The sequence below is a fragment of the Danio rerio genome, chromosome 13, assembly GCF_049306965.1.
Source record: "Danio rerio strain Tuebingen ecotype United States chromosome 13, GRCz12tu, whole genome shotgun sequence".
NCBI classification, from domain to species: domain Eukaryota; kingdom Metazoa; phylum Chordata; class Actinopteri; order Cypriniformes; family Danionidae; genus Danio; species Danio rerio.
Genome location: NC_133188.1, coordinates 15,784,630 through 15,802,711, shown reverse-complemented (window position 1 = coordinate 15,802,711; position 18,082 = coordinate 15,784,630). Strand labels below are relative to the sequence as shown.

Below are 18,082 nucleotides of genomic sequence, written 5' to 3'. Positions count from 1 at the left end.
CAAATTCAATTATAACCACTTATTTGTTAAATGCAGTCTCATATATGTCAAGATATAATATAATAGACGTCACTACAAACGGTGTTGTACATAAATCATATAAACCTCCACATACTATTCAATAATATTGATAGTATGATATGATGTTTTTCATATCAGATATGAAAACTAAATAAGTACACATATATTTACACAAGTAAATAAACAAACTCAATGATGAGGTAAATAGGGTGGCTCAGTGGTTAGCACTGTCGCCTCATAACAAGAAGACAGCTGGTTCGAGTCCTGGCTAGATGAGTTGGCATTTCTGTGTGGAGTTTGCATGTTCTCCCGGTGTTTATGTGGGATTCCTCCGGGTGCTCCGCTTTCCAACAAAGTCCAAAGACATGCGGACAAGATTAGCCGAAAGAAAATAAGTGAATGAATAAATGGCCGTAAAAACAGAGGGCCTATAAGACGGTAGTTGATAGTGCCACTGTGTATCTTACATCTGTTGCTCCAAGGAAAACCACTATGGAACTTTATTTTATATATGGTCAGTGGCCACTTTATTAGGTACACCTTACTAGGATCAGGTTGGATTACAATCTGGTGACTGTGGAGGCCATTTGAGTGAACTCATTGCTATGCTTGAAAAATAAGTCTGAGATGATTCACACTTTATGACGGTGCATTATCCTGCTTTAAGTAGCCATCATCAGAAGATGGGTACAGTTTGTTCAGAAAGGGATGGACATGGTCAGCTACAATACTCAGGTAGGCTGTGGTGTTGACATGATGATTAATTGATATTAAAGGGCCCAAAGTGTACCAAGAAAATGTCCCCAACACCATTACACCACCACCACCAGCCTGAACCATTGATGCAAGGCAGGATGGATTCATGCTTTTATGTTGTTGACACCAAATTCTGGCCCTACCATCCGAATGGCGCAGCAGAAATCAAGACTCATCAGACCAGGCAACGTTTTTCCAATCTTCTATTGTCCAATTTTGGTGAGCCTGTGTGAATTGTAGCCTCAGTTTCCTGTTCTTAGCTGACAGAAGTGGCAGCCGATGTGGTCTTCTGCTGCTGTAGCCCATTTGCCTCAAGGTTGGACGTGTTGTGCATTCAGAGATGCTCTTCTGCATACCTCGGTTGTAACGAGTGGTTATTTGAGTTACTGTTGACTTTCCAATCTGGCCAATCTCCGTCTGGCTACAACAAGGCATTTGCCTCCACAGAACTGCCACTCACTGGATATTTTCTCCTTTTCAGACCATTCTCTGTAAACCCTAGAGATGGATGTGCGTGAAAATCTTAGTAGATTAGCAGTTTCTGAAATACTCTTTCTCTTCTACTCCCCCATTCCGATGCTCGGTTTGAACTGCAGCAAATCATCTTGACCATGTCTACATGCCTAAATGCATTGAGTTACTGCCATGTGATTGGCTGATTAGAAATTTGTGTTAACGAACAGTTGGAAAGGTTTATCTAATTAAGTCTTCAGTAAGTGTATCTGTGTGTTAAAAATGTCTTGCCATATGTGAAGACTTGTATGTGAAGGCTAGATTACAGAGAGTCCAGAAGTAAGCTCCAGTAGTGTATTTTCTGAAGGCTTTATAATAATTTCTCACCAATATGGCAGTTATGGACCCAGATCCTGTGGCCGTCATATTTGCAGTTACATTTCATGGCATTGTTTGTGAAGTCACTCTCAGAAACCTCATAGTTAGGGTTAATCACAACCTGAAAAGAAAGCAAGAAACATAAACAAGTCTTGAAACTCTTGAATGAAGAAATATGCTTGAAAAAGATGATTCTAATTAGCCCCATTCGCACGTACTGACCATTCCAAAAAATTACCGGCAATTTTACAGAAAGGTCTGTATGTGTGAACAAGCCCTTTTTGAAAATACTGGTAAATTCATTCCGGCTATTTTTGGGGAAGAGGAGTTGTAACATTGCCTGTTATTTGCCGGAATGATGCGATGTGTGAACGCAAAAGAAAGATTGCCGGAAAGAGCGTGTTCACATCTAGAACGCACTGACGTAAGACATCTACTTTAGCCGATCAGAACACTCAGACACATTCACCTCCGCGCGGTTTGTGAGAATAAAAGTCTGTGAATGTTTTCCAGACACATTTAGCTGCTAAATGTTAGTCAGATTACATTTCTATGTTCCTTCTTAATACCTACTGTGTAAATAATTATCGATAAAATGAGCCATTATAAGTATAAATAAGCCATTGTTTGTTTACCTTTAAGCTCTGACAAGTGTACACATAAAGCAGCCGGTGAGCGCCAGCACACACACACATATTATATCTTGACATGAGAAAGTGTTTCATTATGTTTTCATCGAAGCCGTTCACATTACTTATCTATCCACAGAGTCTGTAATGTAGTCAAATGTTTATAAATACAAGAGTAGCCGTTTAGAACTCATTTCTGGTTAATGATGTCAGAATTTAAGAAATGGATGTGTGAATGGTCTTTTCGGGAAAAATTCCATAATGTCTGTGCCTGTCTGAACAGCGCATTTTTTAATGTACCAGTAAAGTCGTTTAAAAAAATTTCAGAATAATTACCGGTATCACTGTGTGAAAGGGGCTATTTTCTGACCTGAAGGATATAATTTCCTGGTTTGACGTCAGTAATGTCGATCCACTGGCAGTCAATGTCATGCCGATACAAATCCCAGCAGCCCACTGTGATGCCCTGCTCGCCGAAGTTTGCACACTTGTATCTCTTAGAAACACCTAGAATGAACACAGATGTGTACTTCAGTAAAGATGTCCAAGTAAACTGAGAAATTTAAGGACGTTTCTGGATCAGTGGGATTGACCTTCATCACAGTCAGTGTCCTCTAGGCAGAAACTGGCTTTGTGTCCTTCTGCAACCTTAGTGCCATTCGCCGACATCAGGTCATAATGTGTGAAAATGTCCATACTGTGATAATGCCTGTGGAGTCACACACACACACACACACACACACACACACACACATTGATAATTAACAATCAAGTTTGACTTTTTTGATTCTTGATTTCTTGTAATTACATCTTATAAACTGCATTTTTATATCTTAGTGTATAGTATGTTGTAGGTTGCAAGGTGACTATCAACTGTTTTTTGGAGGATGACAAGCTGACAAAACAATTGCTATACAAGTTTTATTTATGGAGAAAATGACAAAGCACTGCAGTGTTTGGGCGCACTGTGTTTGTCTGAGATAATTAGTTTACCGAAATGTGTACATTCCATACAAGCTGAAGCAGATCGGTCAGTTCTTGTCACATGGCTCGCAATGCTCAGCGCTTACGGGATTTATTCAACTGGCTGCGTCTGGAAGGCGCGAACACGTCATGCTGCTTGTGCGCACAAGCTGTGCACCCATATTGGAAATAACGAACTTAGAACTCTAGAAAAGATGCGATATGTGAACGGCCACTAAAAGGCCACCATCATTTGCAATCTCAAGCAGTTCATCCTCTTGCACTGAGATGGTGGACTCACCTGATTTGTTAAAAAATTGGTTGTGAATCTTGGCAGTTTGTGAGTCCTTCACTGGGCCTTTCCCCTTCGCAAAAAAGATGTCTGTTTCATACTCATTTTGCTACTTGAGGCTTGGGCACTCAAGGGGCCGAAATGTAACCAAGAGAATAAGGTCCTTTTTCAAAATAAATGATTTTTCAAATTAAAAGATCGGTAAAGACTTAGATAATAAATACAACAGAAATAATCAATGATTTTTTTGAGGCCCGGTACCAATTGATCCACAGACTGGTACCTATAGCCTGGTGGTTGAGGACCACTGATCAAGAGAAGATCGATTTACTATTTGATTAACATCTTAAAAATCTTATTTTCCATTAATTTTATTAATCCTTTAGTACTGTTCAAATTAAAAACCCTTTCATTATGTTCGCAGCTGTTTTTACCCCATTGACTTCCTTTATAATATATATATATATATATATATATTTATATATATATATAAATATATATATATTTATATATATATATATATATATATATATATATTCTTTTTACTGCAAAGCCATGACACCATATAATCATGCATTCTTGATTGTTGCTGGTTGTCCCTGTTGAGAAGAGCTAAAATTTATAATTTTTACTGTTGATCTGAGTAAATTTGCTCAGTGTATTGTTGAGTTGTTGAAAGTTTTCAAAGCATTTTTCCAAAATATGTATGAAATTAGGTTTTCTCACCAAAAATCATTCTATTTGCTTAATCACGGAAAAAGTTTTAAGACAGCTAAATTAAGACTCAGCATCACCCACAGCAGCACATAAGGGTTCATTTTAAATTTTATGGTATATCACTGCCAGAATTGTTTAGCATGATTCCATATCCTGAATGGTTATAAACTTTATGGCACAAAACAGTCAAAACAGAGAGACTATGCTATCTAAGGTGTCAGGTTATGGATTCCTCAAAAATACTAATGTTATTTTCAACATAGAAACAGTTTATAATGCATATAGTGTAAATTATATATTTTATGAATGAAATATTTTGAGTTCTGATATTATTGGGCTAGTTGGCGGTTCATTCCATTGTGGCAACCCCTAATAAATAAGGGACTAAGCCAAAGGAAAATAAATGAATGAATATTATTGGGCTAGTTTTGAGCTATATTGTTGCAAAACCCTGTCAACCCGTGAAATCATTATGTTTTAAGTGTATGTTTACCCGTGACATGCGTGCCAAACCCATGAGTGTCGTCCAGCTTTAGGCCTGAAATCTGCCCGTCCGATGTTGTGTATTTGCGAAGAGAATCGGAGCAGGCGGCGATGACCATAAGGCCAGTTAGCACTAGCAGCACTCTTGGACAGACAGTCCTCCTCGGCTGCACAGTACAGCATGTGAAGGGGACGGTCCTCTATATACGTCGTCTGCTGCACAAGCGGAGCATTTAGCACCAGATCAGATGCAGCTGCGGACATAAACAAACAAATATAGATTAAAAAAAACAGATAAAGCAAATCTCTCAACCCTATTTTTAGTCCAGCAATTTGATTTAGGGCTTTGTTTCTATGATGGCACTGAGGTGTTATTGTCTGGACAAACAGTTTTGCTCAACGTACAACTGCTGAGAAAACGATAGGTTGTCTCATTTTGTATACATAATCTAAACAGGTGTAAGTCATTTGAAGTCAGTTCTTTGGCGTGTGAGGTTCGGTAATTACAGGCCAGAACTGCGAGATAGATAAACAGAAGACTGACCACAGCGCTAGATCTACCATCAGCAGCAGACTGACCGTCTGAGTACAGTCCATTTCAGACATCCATAAACATTTTTATGAATAACTTCTGCAAAACAGGTCAGTTTTGAGTCTTTCTGGATGCAAGACTCTGTTTTGGATTTTGATCATAATATTGATTTATACAAGTTACCTGAACATACCTAAGACACAATATTGCTAATAAATTTATCAAAAACAGTTTTAATAAAAATCAAAGCAATATTCAGATATTTTTAAATAAGCGGTTTTAGTGAATGATTCAGTGACTCATGATTCATCGACACTCACAGGGTTTGAAACCATATGATGACCAAATCGGTACTATATTTGAATTATCGGGCTCTATCATACACCTGGCGCAATGTGGCGCAATATTCTTTTGCTAGTTTCAGCTTGGCGCAAGAGTCGTTTTGAGGCGTTGCGCTATGCTGTTTAAATAGCAATTGCATTAGCGCTCATATGTGCGCCCATAGGCGTCCTGGTCTAAAAAGGAAGGCATTCTGAGGCGCACTGCTGGTGCACTGCCATTTTGAAAAACTAAAATAATAGATTTTCCATTAGACCAAAACAAACCCGGTCTAAACTCGAGCGCAGAGTTGTGCCTCGCTTACACACTGCTTAATACGTACAAGAGAGCAATAGGCAAATATCTTTACATATGAAAAATTTAAATATTAAGGATATATACAAAGGATATAATAAGAATAGATAGAGGATATAAATATAAAGGATTAAAATATTACAAAATATTATATTATTTTCTAGCCTACATAAATATGAAAAACCACTGCTTTTATGTCTTCTTCATCTCGGGAGGCTTTTTCAGTTCATTCATAACAATTTGCTTTTGTATAATGTTATTATTATTAGCAGTATTATTCATTATATCCATATTTATATTTGTTTTATAAAAAACAAGCTTAGATTTGCCCACCTGTCAGGTTTTAGACCATATGGGGCACAGCATCTGTTTTAGGATACAACTCAGGTTTTTGAGCACACTTCGTTTTTATTGTTCATTTATTCGTTTGCTAGAAATTAGAACTGAATTTAGAAATAGTTTTGAAACGAATATTTGCACTTAACAAACGCAATGAATAATTTATAGACTAATTGATGTCTGTGCATAGAGGTTTCCCTATCCAAGAGCGAAAGTGAAAATTGATCCATTCTCTCATTCTCACGCAGTAGATGCTCTGTTTAACAGTTTTCTGTTACAAAAAAAAAAAAACAGTTAAATGTTACCTGTTTGCTAGTGAAATGCTCAGTATTTCCACTTAGATTTACTTTACATCCTGCAAATAGCAAATGTGCTCATGGCGCGATGCAGCTGGCTCTTAAAGGGAATGGGAGATGAGACTCTAATTGGTTTATTCTCAAAACACACCTATAACTCATTAAGAAAATAAACTCAACCCTTTTAGACCATGCGCCACGGCGCAAAGCGGATTTTCCCCTCCTTAAATTAGCAAAAATGCGTTCTGACATGCCCTGAATGGATTTGTGCCCTGCGTTTTGCGCTCTGCGCATGGACCGTGAAAATAGAGCCCAAGGTCTACTTTGTGACCATTAAAATTTGTTATATATAGTATAAATTAAATCTGTACTTGTCACATTCACCAGCGATCTCTAACCACCAGAGGTCGCTGGAAAACATTCTCACTCACAGAACTACAAATGTGTTTGTAAATGGACTTCAACTTTATACATGCTCTTCGCCCGGCAGACACTTTTTTCCAGGGGTTTCAGTACAGCGTAACCGCTATTACATCATCGGGTGGGCGTGGCCTATCTGTGAATTTGCATAGGTCACGGATCATGCGCAGATTGAGAAAACAGCCGTTTGATTCAAATACCTATACGTAATCGCAGGGGTTTCGTGTCCAGTGCCTTTTATATGCAGTACTTTAAAATAGCTGTCCTGATCAGGTGTTTCATGTGAAGTCAGTGTATGTTATATTAAACAAATTAACTTAAGTTACCTCTCAGATTACATTAATACTGTTATAACTTAAGATACCTGTCCTGATTCCAGGGCTTTTGTGTCAAATACTTTATATATCATAAACAGTAACATCAGATACCTGTCCTGATGCCAGGGGTTTCATGTATGATTACTTTTATATTTTTATACAGTAACATCAAATACCTGTCCTGATCCCAGGGGTTTCATGTATGATCACTTTTATTAACAGTAACATCAGATACCTGTCCTGATCCCAGGGGTTTCATGTATGATCACTTTTATATACAGTAACTTCAGATACCTGTCCTGATCCCAGGGGTTTCATGTATGATGTGGTGTTTTTCAGTTTAAATATAATTTTGATATGTTTTCCATGCATAAGAAGTCTTTAATGATTGATCCATAGGGTGTTGGTTACTATGAAATCGTCTGAAGGGTTAACAGCCATATTGTGAGCACGGTATAGACCAGTGTTACATCCTGTTATTGAATATAGGTGCGAGTTCTAAGAATGACAGGATGTATGAGCCATGTGTGTGCTAAGAGGAGACATTTGCCTTAAAAGGTTAACTCTTAAGAGAAGATGCACGGAAGACAACTGTGGTATAAAAGGATGTGTCTCTGAAGGAGAGTTTAGAGAACTGTACCTCTCCTGCGCAGTGTATTGCTTTTGGTTTCTTTCCTGCTTGAGCAAATAAAACTTATAATTTTTGACAGATTGACTCCGAACCCATTTTTGAACATGCACTGGACCCTTTGAAGTCCAACAATGATCACTTTTATATACAGTAACATCAGATACCTGTCCTGATCTCAGGGGTTTCATGTATGATCACCTTTTATATACATAAACATCAGATACCTGTCCTGATCCCAGGTGTTTCATGTATGATCACTTTTATATACATTAACATCAGATACCTGTCCTGATCTCAGGGGTTTCATGTATGATCACTTTTATATTGGTCAACATCAGATACCTGTCCTGATCTCAGGTGTTTCATGTATGATCACTTTTATATACAGTAACATCAGATACAAGTCCTGATCTCAGTTTTTTTTGTGTATGATGACTTTAAATAAAAATAAAAAAATAAATATGAGTTATGTTAATTAACTAAGATTGAGAAAGAAAAAATATCCACGGTTTATTACAGAAAAATGTGGTATTTATTTGTTTAAACATGACTGAATACTATATTTTAAACTACAAAAACACGGTTAATCTTACCACGACCAATATTATTTGGTTTACCATGGAAGTACAAAAGCCCAAAGACAGTACGGAGTAAAACGAGGTCAGCTGTTTTTGCTGATGAAATCTTTAAAATATAATATTATAAAAACTAAAAAATAACCTGTATGATTGTTTTTTTCCTTCGTTATCCACCGCGGTAGGTTCTGTATCTATAATCATTCTGTTTGAAATGACCGCGCTAAAAAAGAACATGTACTGCGCATGATCGGTGACCTCTCAGTATTGTATTTTTTTCTTTAAGGGGGCGTTTCCCAAACACTGACCAAGCCACGCCCATTTTACGTCGTGGTAATGAAACCCCTGGAAATTAGTGCATGCCCTCTTGGCCCACACACCTGCTTCCTCATTTAGCTTGATTACTTTTGCACACCTGAGAACTTTCAAAGATTGATTAACACACACTATTTAAGCCACACATTTACTCCTTCAGTTTGCCGAGTCTTGTTTACTGATAGTGACATTACAACGTGTTTCCTTTGTCTGCCTTTGCCGTGTTTTGATCCTCGCCTTGTTTATTTATTTAATTCTGTTTGCTGCCTGCCTCTGACCAGCTGCATGTTATTTTGACTTCGACTCTGGATTGCCCTCATACATCTGTTAACACATGTATTGACCATTGCTTGCCTGACTACGATTAAACCTGCATTTGGATTCTACTTTCTGTTGTCAGTGTCACTCCCCGTCATTACAGTACTGCATACAATGTTGGGCAATCTACTTGGTATATCTAGTGAGCTAAGCTATCAGTTACTCTACTAACGGATTAATTCACCCAAAATTGGGTTTACTATTTACTATTGGTCTACTATTTACTTACCTTCAATTCGTTCCAAACCTTTGAGTTTCGACCGTAAGCCAGTAGCCTTTGATAGGTTTCTAGCATTTTTAAAAAATATATTATTTTGTGTTTAGTAGTAGAAGAAAAAAAACTCAAACAAAAAGAGTGAGTAAAGTCAAAGTCAATCTTATCTTAATCTGCGGTCACACTACACTTTTCACCCCATAGACTTCCATTAATACGCATGTGAATGCGACAGACCAGAAACTAAAGCTTGTGCGACAAGTTTCGCAGTGGGTTGCTTTGCAAAGTTCAAGCCTGATAATCTTTGACCTGTGAAATCACATCACGTGACAACGTAAGATTCGAAGATCAAGACCTGACCTCTCTGTACAGAAACGTGAAATATAGATCTATCGCTAGCTTTTTTATATTTGTAATTATCTTGTTTAATCTCCTCCCTTTCCGCAGGGCCATACGACAGAATTTTGCATACTTAAACTCTAGTTTGAGCGTGGCATTATTGATTAATAAAACAATGACACGGGAGGCATAAATATTCACTTCAGTTGTTAACTGTGCATAGCAGCTGTTCCAAACAGTAGAAACAATTTATATTAAATATGACCTGAAAAAATATATCCATGATGATCAAATCAGGTGTTGCACATGAAAAAATACTATGTTCATAAAAACAATTGAGAAAAATAGAGACATTTTCAGAAAAATATAGTTAAGCAGACTATATTTGTGATGATATCAATGCTGTGACTGTCACAAAATATCAACTTCCATTGAGCATGTGTCGATATTTTTAGTGACTGGAAATACATCTATTAGCCTAGATTTTTCATCAAACTGCAAAAAAAATGGACTTAATAAAATGAACATTACGCGACAACTTTTGTTCCTTTCAAGACTAATGATATTTACATGGACAGATTATTGACAAATGAATGATCACGTTCATGCATTCTTTGCACAACACCAAATAAATAAAAACTTAACAGTGTCTCTGATCTGTAATCAAATAAGTTTGCGTCACCTATCTATCTTTATATGGATGGACAGCTTTTCTGGTGAGGTCAGTTTGCTTGCAGAGCACTCAGGTTCACAAAAGAGATAAAAGTAATGTAAAATATTTCTTATACATTTGCTTTTGTAAACAATATTGGTTGGGTTTAGGTCAGTGTTTTGCTAGGTGATCTGAATGACAAACCCTACTTTCTTGTGGAGGTGTAAAAAAAGGATGAGTATCATAAACATAAGTAACCAGTTTCAAATTTTAAAAAATGTAGACCGTATCCTTTTGAGAAAATTAAATTTGAAATTTGAATGAAATGTACCCAAATCTGTAAGATCTTAGCTGTCATAAAGTCGGACTGAACGACAATGAAGACGTGGCAAACACAGAAGAAATCTCTCCTGGAGTTTGAGGTCATACACCCATGACACTTTCTCTATCCCGCGTTCTGAAATGATTCCTCACAGCAAACGTAAAAATCTGTATCAGCAGATTTGCACACGACGTGTCTTAATAATAAAACCAGGAAGAAAAAAAAAACTGTTTTGACATTTCCCCGCGGTCATTTGAACTGCCTCATGGATTGTGTCATCAAATTCTGAGCTCCTATTGGTTCTTGCATGGCAGCTATTAGGTTCGTTCGAGATGGCCAAAGTCTATGCAAAACCGATCACTGGTGATCACCGCAAGATGCATGCAGGTTAGAAATATGTCCAAGTTGCATTCTGATGCCACACTGACGTGCGCCAAAAAAACTGTTGCGATGGCCTATCTTTTATATGTTTGTGTAAATTTTGTAATATAATTTTTATTCAGACGTTTTGCCATTATGCCTCATCTTTGTGTGGTTTCATATGAGAAGTGAAAGTTTTTTTGTTAATGATATTTCATGTATGATATTTTTGTTCAAAAAAGTGGTGAAGTAAACTAAACACACACACATACGTATGCAAAGTCAAAAGTTATGTTTAATATAGACCAAAAACATCTTCACAGTATTACCTTCAGTCTTGGGCTGTTTATTTTAGTCTGGCTGGAGTAAAAGCAGTTTATATAGGCCTAATAAGCATGTCAATATAATTAGCCCCTTAAGAATTTTTTTATGTCTGCATGCAGAACAAACCACTGTTGTCAAATGGTTTTCCTCAGTTTTCTTTAAAATAATTAATCTATAGTTAACTTTTTTAAATTACACTTCAATCTGAATACTAGTATCTTGCAAAAATAATTAAAAACTAGTAAAATATTATGTAAATTATATAATATAATATTGTCATCATGGCAAAGACTAGACAAATTAGATAGTAGAAATTAGTTTACAAAACTGTTAAAAACAAAATCGTAAAGAAACATGACAAAAAACGACGAAAACAACCCAAATGTACCTGAGCAAACTAGCACGAGCGGCGACGCTAATGCTAACACTACACCTGAGGGAGAGCAAATTGGCCTGGCAAAGATTCTCAACGAAATTAAGGACTTTCGACAAGATAGCCACAAACACCTTCAGGACATAAAAGAAGAATTAAACAAGTCCAATAAAAGAATCGAAGAGGCTGAAAATAGAATTGTCGAAGCGGAGACCCGAATTCAAAACACTGAATAAGTGATAGAAGAGATAGTACGGCTAACGGAACAGCTTGAAACTAGACTAAATGATCAAGAAGGGCGAGCCAGACGATCTAACATAAGGATTTATGGGGTACCAGAAAAAGCTGAGAAAAACTTTTCAGATATGATTTCCTTCCTGGAGGACTTATTGAAATCTACCCTAGTTCTGACTGATGCTACTCCGGCGGACCTCCAAATTGAATGGGCACACAGAGCGCTAGAGCCTATTCCATCGTCCACTGCCAAACCCTGCTCGATCATTGTCAAGTTTCTTAACTACAGGACAAAAGAACTGGTCATTAAAACTGCCTGGGCAAAGAAGGCATTCGAATGGAAAGGCAACAGATTTTTTTTCGACCATGATTATGCCCCTGATGTGTTGTGGAAATGGAGGGAATATCAAGAAACCAAAAGGATGCTGAAGGAACATGACATCAAATTCCAAATGCGTTTCCCAGCCAGGTTAAAGGTGTTCTATACATGAAGGCACAGTTCTCCACAACTCCACGGAAAAGAGGCATCGACTGATATGGAGAAAAGAGGTTTCCCAATAACCATACACAGCTTGCCTAACTCACTGATTGAGCACGTTCAGCGACTGACATGGAGAAAATCTGGCAAAAAGCACGGTACATCTGCTCGTTCACTCCCCTCTTATAAAGAAAAACTCCTTGCATTTAGGCGTCCACAAATAGTCGATTAAGGAATGAAAAATGGCCTTAATGAGGACCAAACTCACTTTAAGGTACTCTTTCGTCCTTTTTATGTTGGACGCTTTAATCGTCTTTTGTTAATTTTATTGCTTTGTATTTTATACTTTTCTTCCCGACTCGGAAAATACTTGATTTCTTTAAAGTGCAAATTGCTACGAAAGAAAAAGACGAATTACTACTGAGTCTAAATGACTTGTGCATGGGCCCTTGGTATGAAGCAAGTACAAGAGGCTTCTCCCATGGAGCACATTTATCATCTCGGCTCACTTAAGGGTTGATATGTTGCGACCTCTTATTTGGAAGTCGTGTTTCTCTTTTCATTTACATTGGGCTCTATTTTGACGGTCCATGCGCAGAGCGCAAAATGCAGGGCGCAAACGCTTTCAGGGTGTGTCAGGACGCGTTTTTGCTAATTTAAGGACGCATGGTCTAAGAGGGTTGAGTTTATTTTCTTAATGAGTTATAGGTGTGTTTTGAGAATAAACCAATTAGAGTCTCATCTTCCATTCCCTTTAAGCATTCGCTATTTACAGGACGCAAAGTAAGTCTAAGTGGAAAAAATGAGCATTTCACAAGCAAACAGTTAACAGTTTTTTTAACAAAAAACTGTTAAACAGATCATCTACTGCGTGAGAATGAGAGATAATGGATCACTTTCACTTTCGCTCTTGGATAGGGAAACCTTTACGCACAGACATCAATTAGTCTATAAATAAATACTTTTGTTTGTTAAGCGCAAATATTAGTTTCAAAACTATTTCTAAATTCAGTTCTAATTTCCAGCAAACAAATAAATGAATAATAATAGCAAAATGTGCTCAAAAACCTGAGTTATATCCTAAAACACATGATGTGCTCCATATGGTCTAAAACCTGACAGGTGGGCAAATCTAAGCCTGTTTTTTTATAAAACAAATATAAATATGGATATAATAAATAATATTGCTAATAATAATAACATTATACAAAAGCCAATTTTTATGAATGATCTAAAAAAAGCCTCCCGAGATGAAGAAGACATAAAAGCAGTGGTTTTTCATATTTATGTAGGCTAGAAAATAATATGTTTTGTAATATTTTAATCCTTTATATTTATATTCTATGTCTATTCTTATTATATCCTATACATATCCTTAATATTTACATTTTTTCATATGTAAAGATATTTGCCTATTGCTCTCTTGTGCGTATTAAGCAGTGCGTAAGCAAGGCGCAACTCTGCGCCGGAGTTTAGACCGGGTTTGTTTTGGTCTAATGAAAAATCTATTATAGATTCTTAAAATAGCAACGCGCCAGCAGTCCGCCTCAGAACGCCTTCTTTTTTAGACCAGAACGCCTATGGGCGCAAAAATGAGCGCTAATGCATATGCTAGTAAAACTGCGGCGCAATGCCCCAAAACGACTCTTGCGCCAAGCTGAAACTACCAAAAGACTACTGCGCCACGCCTTGCGCCCCACTGCGCCGGGTGTATGATAGGGCCCATTGACTTTCTTTTTGTTCAAAGTTCAGTCTGTTCTTTGTTTTTCGTTGAGTTCATGTTCACAACCACTTCAAAAGGGGGCGTTACCTGATCACTGTTACACAAGCTTAATAACAAGAGATAAAAAAATATCTGGAAATATGTGAATCAATCAGAAAATGCACAATTGCATAAAGGTAGCATCATACAATGTTAATGGCTTACTTAGTCCAATAAAAAGAAGCAAGATTCTGACTAAACTTACAAAAGAGAAAATTGAAATTGCTTTACTTCAGGAAACCCATCTCAATGTAACGGAGCACAACAAATTGAATCGAATGGGCTTCAAATAAATTTTTTCATCCTCGTATGGATCTGGACATAGGAGAGGGGTTGCAGTCTTAATTTCTGACAAAATTACTTACGAACATCTTACTGAAATAAGGGACAGAGAGGGAAGATACATAATGATTAAAGGCAGAGTAGAGGGCACCCTAGTCACTATTCTTAATGTACTGTCTCCAGGTAGTAAATGCTCTTTTCTTAAGACCTTGATAGATTTAATAGCATCAGAATCACAGGGTATCCTTGTTTGCGGTGGAGATTTAAATGTTCTATTAGATCCTAAATTAGATTCCTCACATTGTACCACCCAGCTAACAAACTCCTTAAGAAAACAAATAAACACAATGTTAAAAGAAATGCGTTTGATTGATGTATGGAGATACTTTCATCCAGGACAAAGAGATTATACATTTTACTCACATCCACATGCATCCTATTCAAGAATTAATTATTTCCTGGTATTTGAAAAAGACAAATTTAGAATTAAAAATTGTAACATAGGACTAATTGACATATCAGAACACACTTTAATATCACTCTACCTAAATTAGGAAAATAAACCAAAAAACACTCACTGGAGATTAAACTCTGGCATACTGAACAATATTGCTATTAGGGACAAAATTAGAGTTGAAATAAAACATTATATTGAGCAGAATGATAAAGGATTAGTCTCCCCAACTATTTTATGGGATGCGTGTAAAGGTGTTCTTAGGGGTAAGATCATCGCTACTACATCTCAACTAAAGAGACCAGGAAATTAAGAAAATTAAAACAGAGGTAGACTACCTTTATACCCAGGAAATAGAGAAAAAACTTGTGTTTTTAAAACAAAAACATTATGAGATGGGTGGCAAAGCAATGAAGTTAATGGCTGGAAAGTTAGACAAGCAACAGGCGATACAAAAATACAGAAAATACAAGACCCTATATCAAATCAGCTATTTTATAAATCAGAAGATATTCAGAGAGTGTTTGAAAACTACTGTAAAAAATTGTATACCCAAAAACAAAAAGTAGATCATGGAAAAATCAACTAATTTCTTACTTCTCTAAATCTACAGTTAATTAGCAATAACTGGAATGCTGAACTATCCACAGATATATCAGAGGAGGAAATAAATAAAGCGATATCCAAGCTTAAAACAAACAAATCACCTGGTCCAGACAGATTCTCCTCTGAATGGTACAAGATGCTTAGACAACAGCTTGTTCCCATTCTATTTCCGGCTTTTAATCATGTTTTACATGGAGGAGAATTACCACCCTTGTGGCGAGAAGCTTCTATTTCGGTAATCCCAAAAGAAGGGAAAAGTAAAGAAGAGTATGCATTTTACAGACCTATATCGGTACTAAATATAGACTAAAAAAACTCTTTGTCTCAGTCCTAGCTAAAAGACCTGAACTACTAATGCCGGAATTAATTAATTCTGATCAAACTGGATTTATTTGAGGCAGGCAATCACAGGACAACGTTAGACGAACTCTTCAAATCATCAGTCATATTCACGATTATAAGGTACCAGCTGTTCTTCTGAGTCTCGATGCAGAAAAAGCCTTTTATTAAGTCAATTGGTCTTTTCTTAAGTGTATCCTCAAGCGCTTTAATTTCCATGAAAAATTTATCAGGGTTATCCAAAACATATATTCTTGTCCCATTGCAAAATAAATGGTAATCTCTCAGAGACCATCACATTGGAGAGGGGCACGAGACAGGGGTGACCCCTTTGCTTTTTGCATTATTCATTGAACCCCTGGCACAGTGGATCAGGCAAAATACAAAGATAAAAGTTATTAACATTAAGGATAATGTACATAAAATAGCTTTATTATTCATTGAACCCCTGGCACAGTGGATCAGGCAAAATACAAAGATAAAATATATTAACATTAAGAATAATGTACATAAAATAGCTTTATTTGCGGATGATATTCTAACTTATCTGAGGGACCCAAATGAATCATTACCTGAATTATGAAATACATTACATACCTTTGGGTCTATGTCAGGATTTAATTTGAATATTAAAACAACACAAGTATTAACCTTTAATTATAACCCTCCAAACGATATTAAATATGGTCCCATTAATAAGACAATAAAATTAGACATTGCAAGATGGAATCTGCAGTTTGTGAATGAGCCGCCAGGGGTCGCAAAGGGACGGGATGCGAACGTTCGAGGTTACAGAAGTAACCCTTCATCCTCCTCGGGGAACGGAAGTGCTATTAAGTGGATTTGATCTTTGTGAAAATCCACGAAATGGGAGGATTCGGTCCAGAAGCCGCTTGTCTGAAAGAGTATTGAACGGGCCAATGAATGCAATGAATTATCAGCGTAAGCTTGCACAGGTGTGCTTCATTGCCAATTATCCCAGCATATAAGCACACCTGGAGCGAGCAAACGCTATCCTTTTAAGCTGAAGAGACTTTCAAACAGCTAAGGGACAGTCATTATGGCGACGGAGTATAGCACTTCCGTTCCCCTCCTCGGGGAACGAAGGGTTACTTCTGTAACCTCGAACGTTCCCCTTCTGTTGGGGAACTTCAGTGCTATTAAGTGGGTTTGATCTTTGTGAAAATCCACGAAATGGGAGAACTATGGAAAGCGCCATAATGACTGCACCATACCAACGCCCCCGATGAGGGGATAGTCAAGCAAGCGTGACGCACCCACAGGGCGCGGTCCTCCAACGTATCCCTGGCCCTAATTTATCCTACTTCAACAGAAGTCTTACGGATTTAGATTTATTTTTTGGGAAGTCGTGAGCATCTAGATAATTCTAGGAAATACGACAGTACGTTGGGAAGCGTGCAATCCCGATAGGGGGGGACTTAACCGTGGCGGAATAAGCATATGGGATCGCCTAGTGGGGATCACGCATAGCAGACACCTATACCCAAAACGCGGGCTGACCAGCGGGCAGACCAACAACGTAGTGGGCCAGCAGGTGACTCCTCCACTGAGTCAGTGCTGGGGGCCACGGAGGAATCTGCAGGGCTCACCTGACGGGGAACTTTACTGACAGAAAAAAAAAAAGCGCACAAACCTCCTTTTTAGGGAGAATGGCGCAGCAAGCGTGTTTTAACACCCTACCGAATTGTTTCCTCAATCACCAAGGGTTACCTAATACCCTTGAGGAAACCGGCGGCACTCACAGATTGTAAAACCTTGCAAATGTGTTGGGTGTCACCCAGCCCGCAGCTCTACAGATGTCTGTTAGAGAGGCGCCGCGTGCAGGAGGATGAGATCCTAATAGGGCATGAGGGGGCGGGGTGGATTAATTCGCTTAGCGCCCCTGAGGAACCGGATGATGAGGTTATGCGTTCCCACGGTGCTGCCAGCCACCGCGTCATGAGAGCGTAGATGGCAGCCACGTAACCTTGAGAGTGGAGGGCGACAGCCTGCTCTCCAGCTTCTCTCGGTGTAAAGAAAGCACAACACTGATCTGGCAAATTATGGGGGTCTTCTCTGCGAGAGACGCACCATTCAGTGAATAGACTCCACTTCAGGGCATAGGCGCGCTCGGGGAGGGGGCTCTAGCCCGAGTGACGGTATTAGCCACCGCAATCGGAGGTTACCTAAGTCTTCCTCGCGTCTAAGGACCTCCAAAGATCAGCGAGGGTGCCAGATGGTGCCCTGTCCCTGAGAGAGTAGGTGCTCTCTCGAA

The 18,082-nt window shown here is 38.0% G+C and overlaps 1 protein-coding gene across 28 annotated transcripts in view; it reads right to left on the bottom strand.

Moving 5' to 3' along the window:
• loxl3b (lysyl oxidase-like 3b) overlaps nucleotides 1-18,082 on the bottom strand; it is a 177,721-nt gene that overhangs the window by 8,522 nt on the left and 151,117 nt on the right. For all 28 annotated transcript variants that reach the window (XR_012388454.1, XM_073919361.1, XM_073919374.1 and 25 more), the window contains 4 exons: nucleotides 4,703-4,946; nucleotides 2,831-2,946; nucleotides 2,608-2,744; nucleotides 1,618-1,729 (listed from right to left, as the gene is read on the bottom strand). Coding sequence is in view for 27 of the 28 variants with exons in the window: in XM_073919361.1 (XP_073775462.1) it covers nucleotides 1,618-1,729; nucleotides 2,608-2,744; nucleotides 2,831-2,946; nucleotides 4,703-4,946 (609 nt within the window). In the remaining variant the exon portion in view is untranslated. The remainder of the gene's footprint in view (nucleotides 1-1,617; nucleotides 1,730-2,607; nucleotides 2,745-2,830; nucleotides 2,947-4,702; nucleotides 4,947-18,082) is intronic.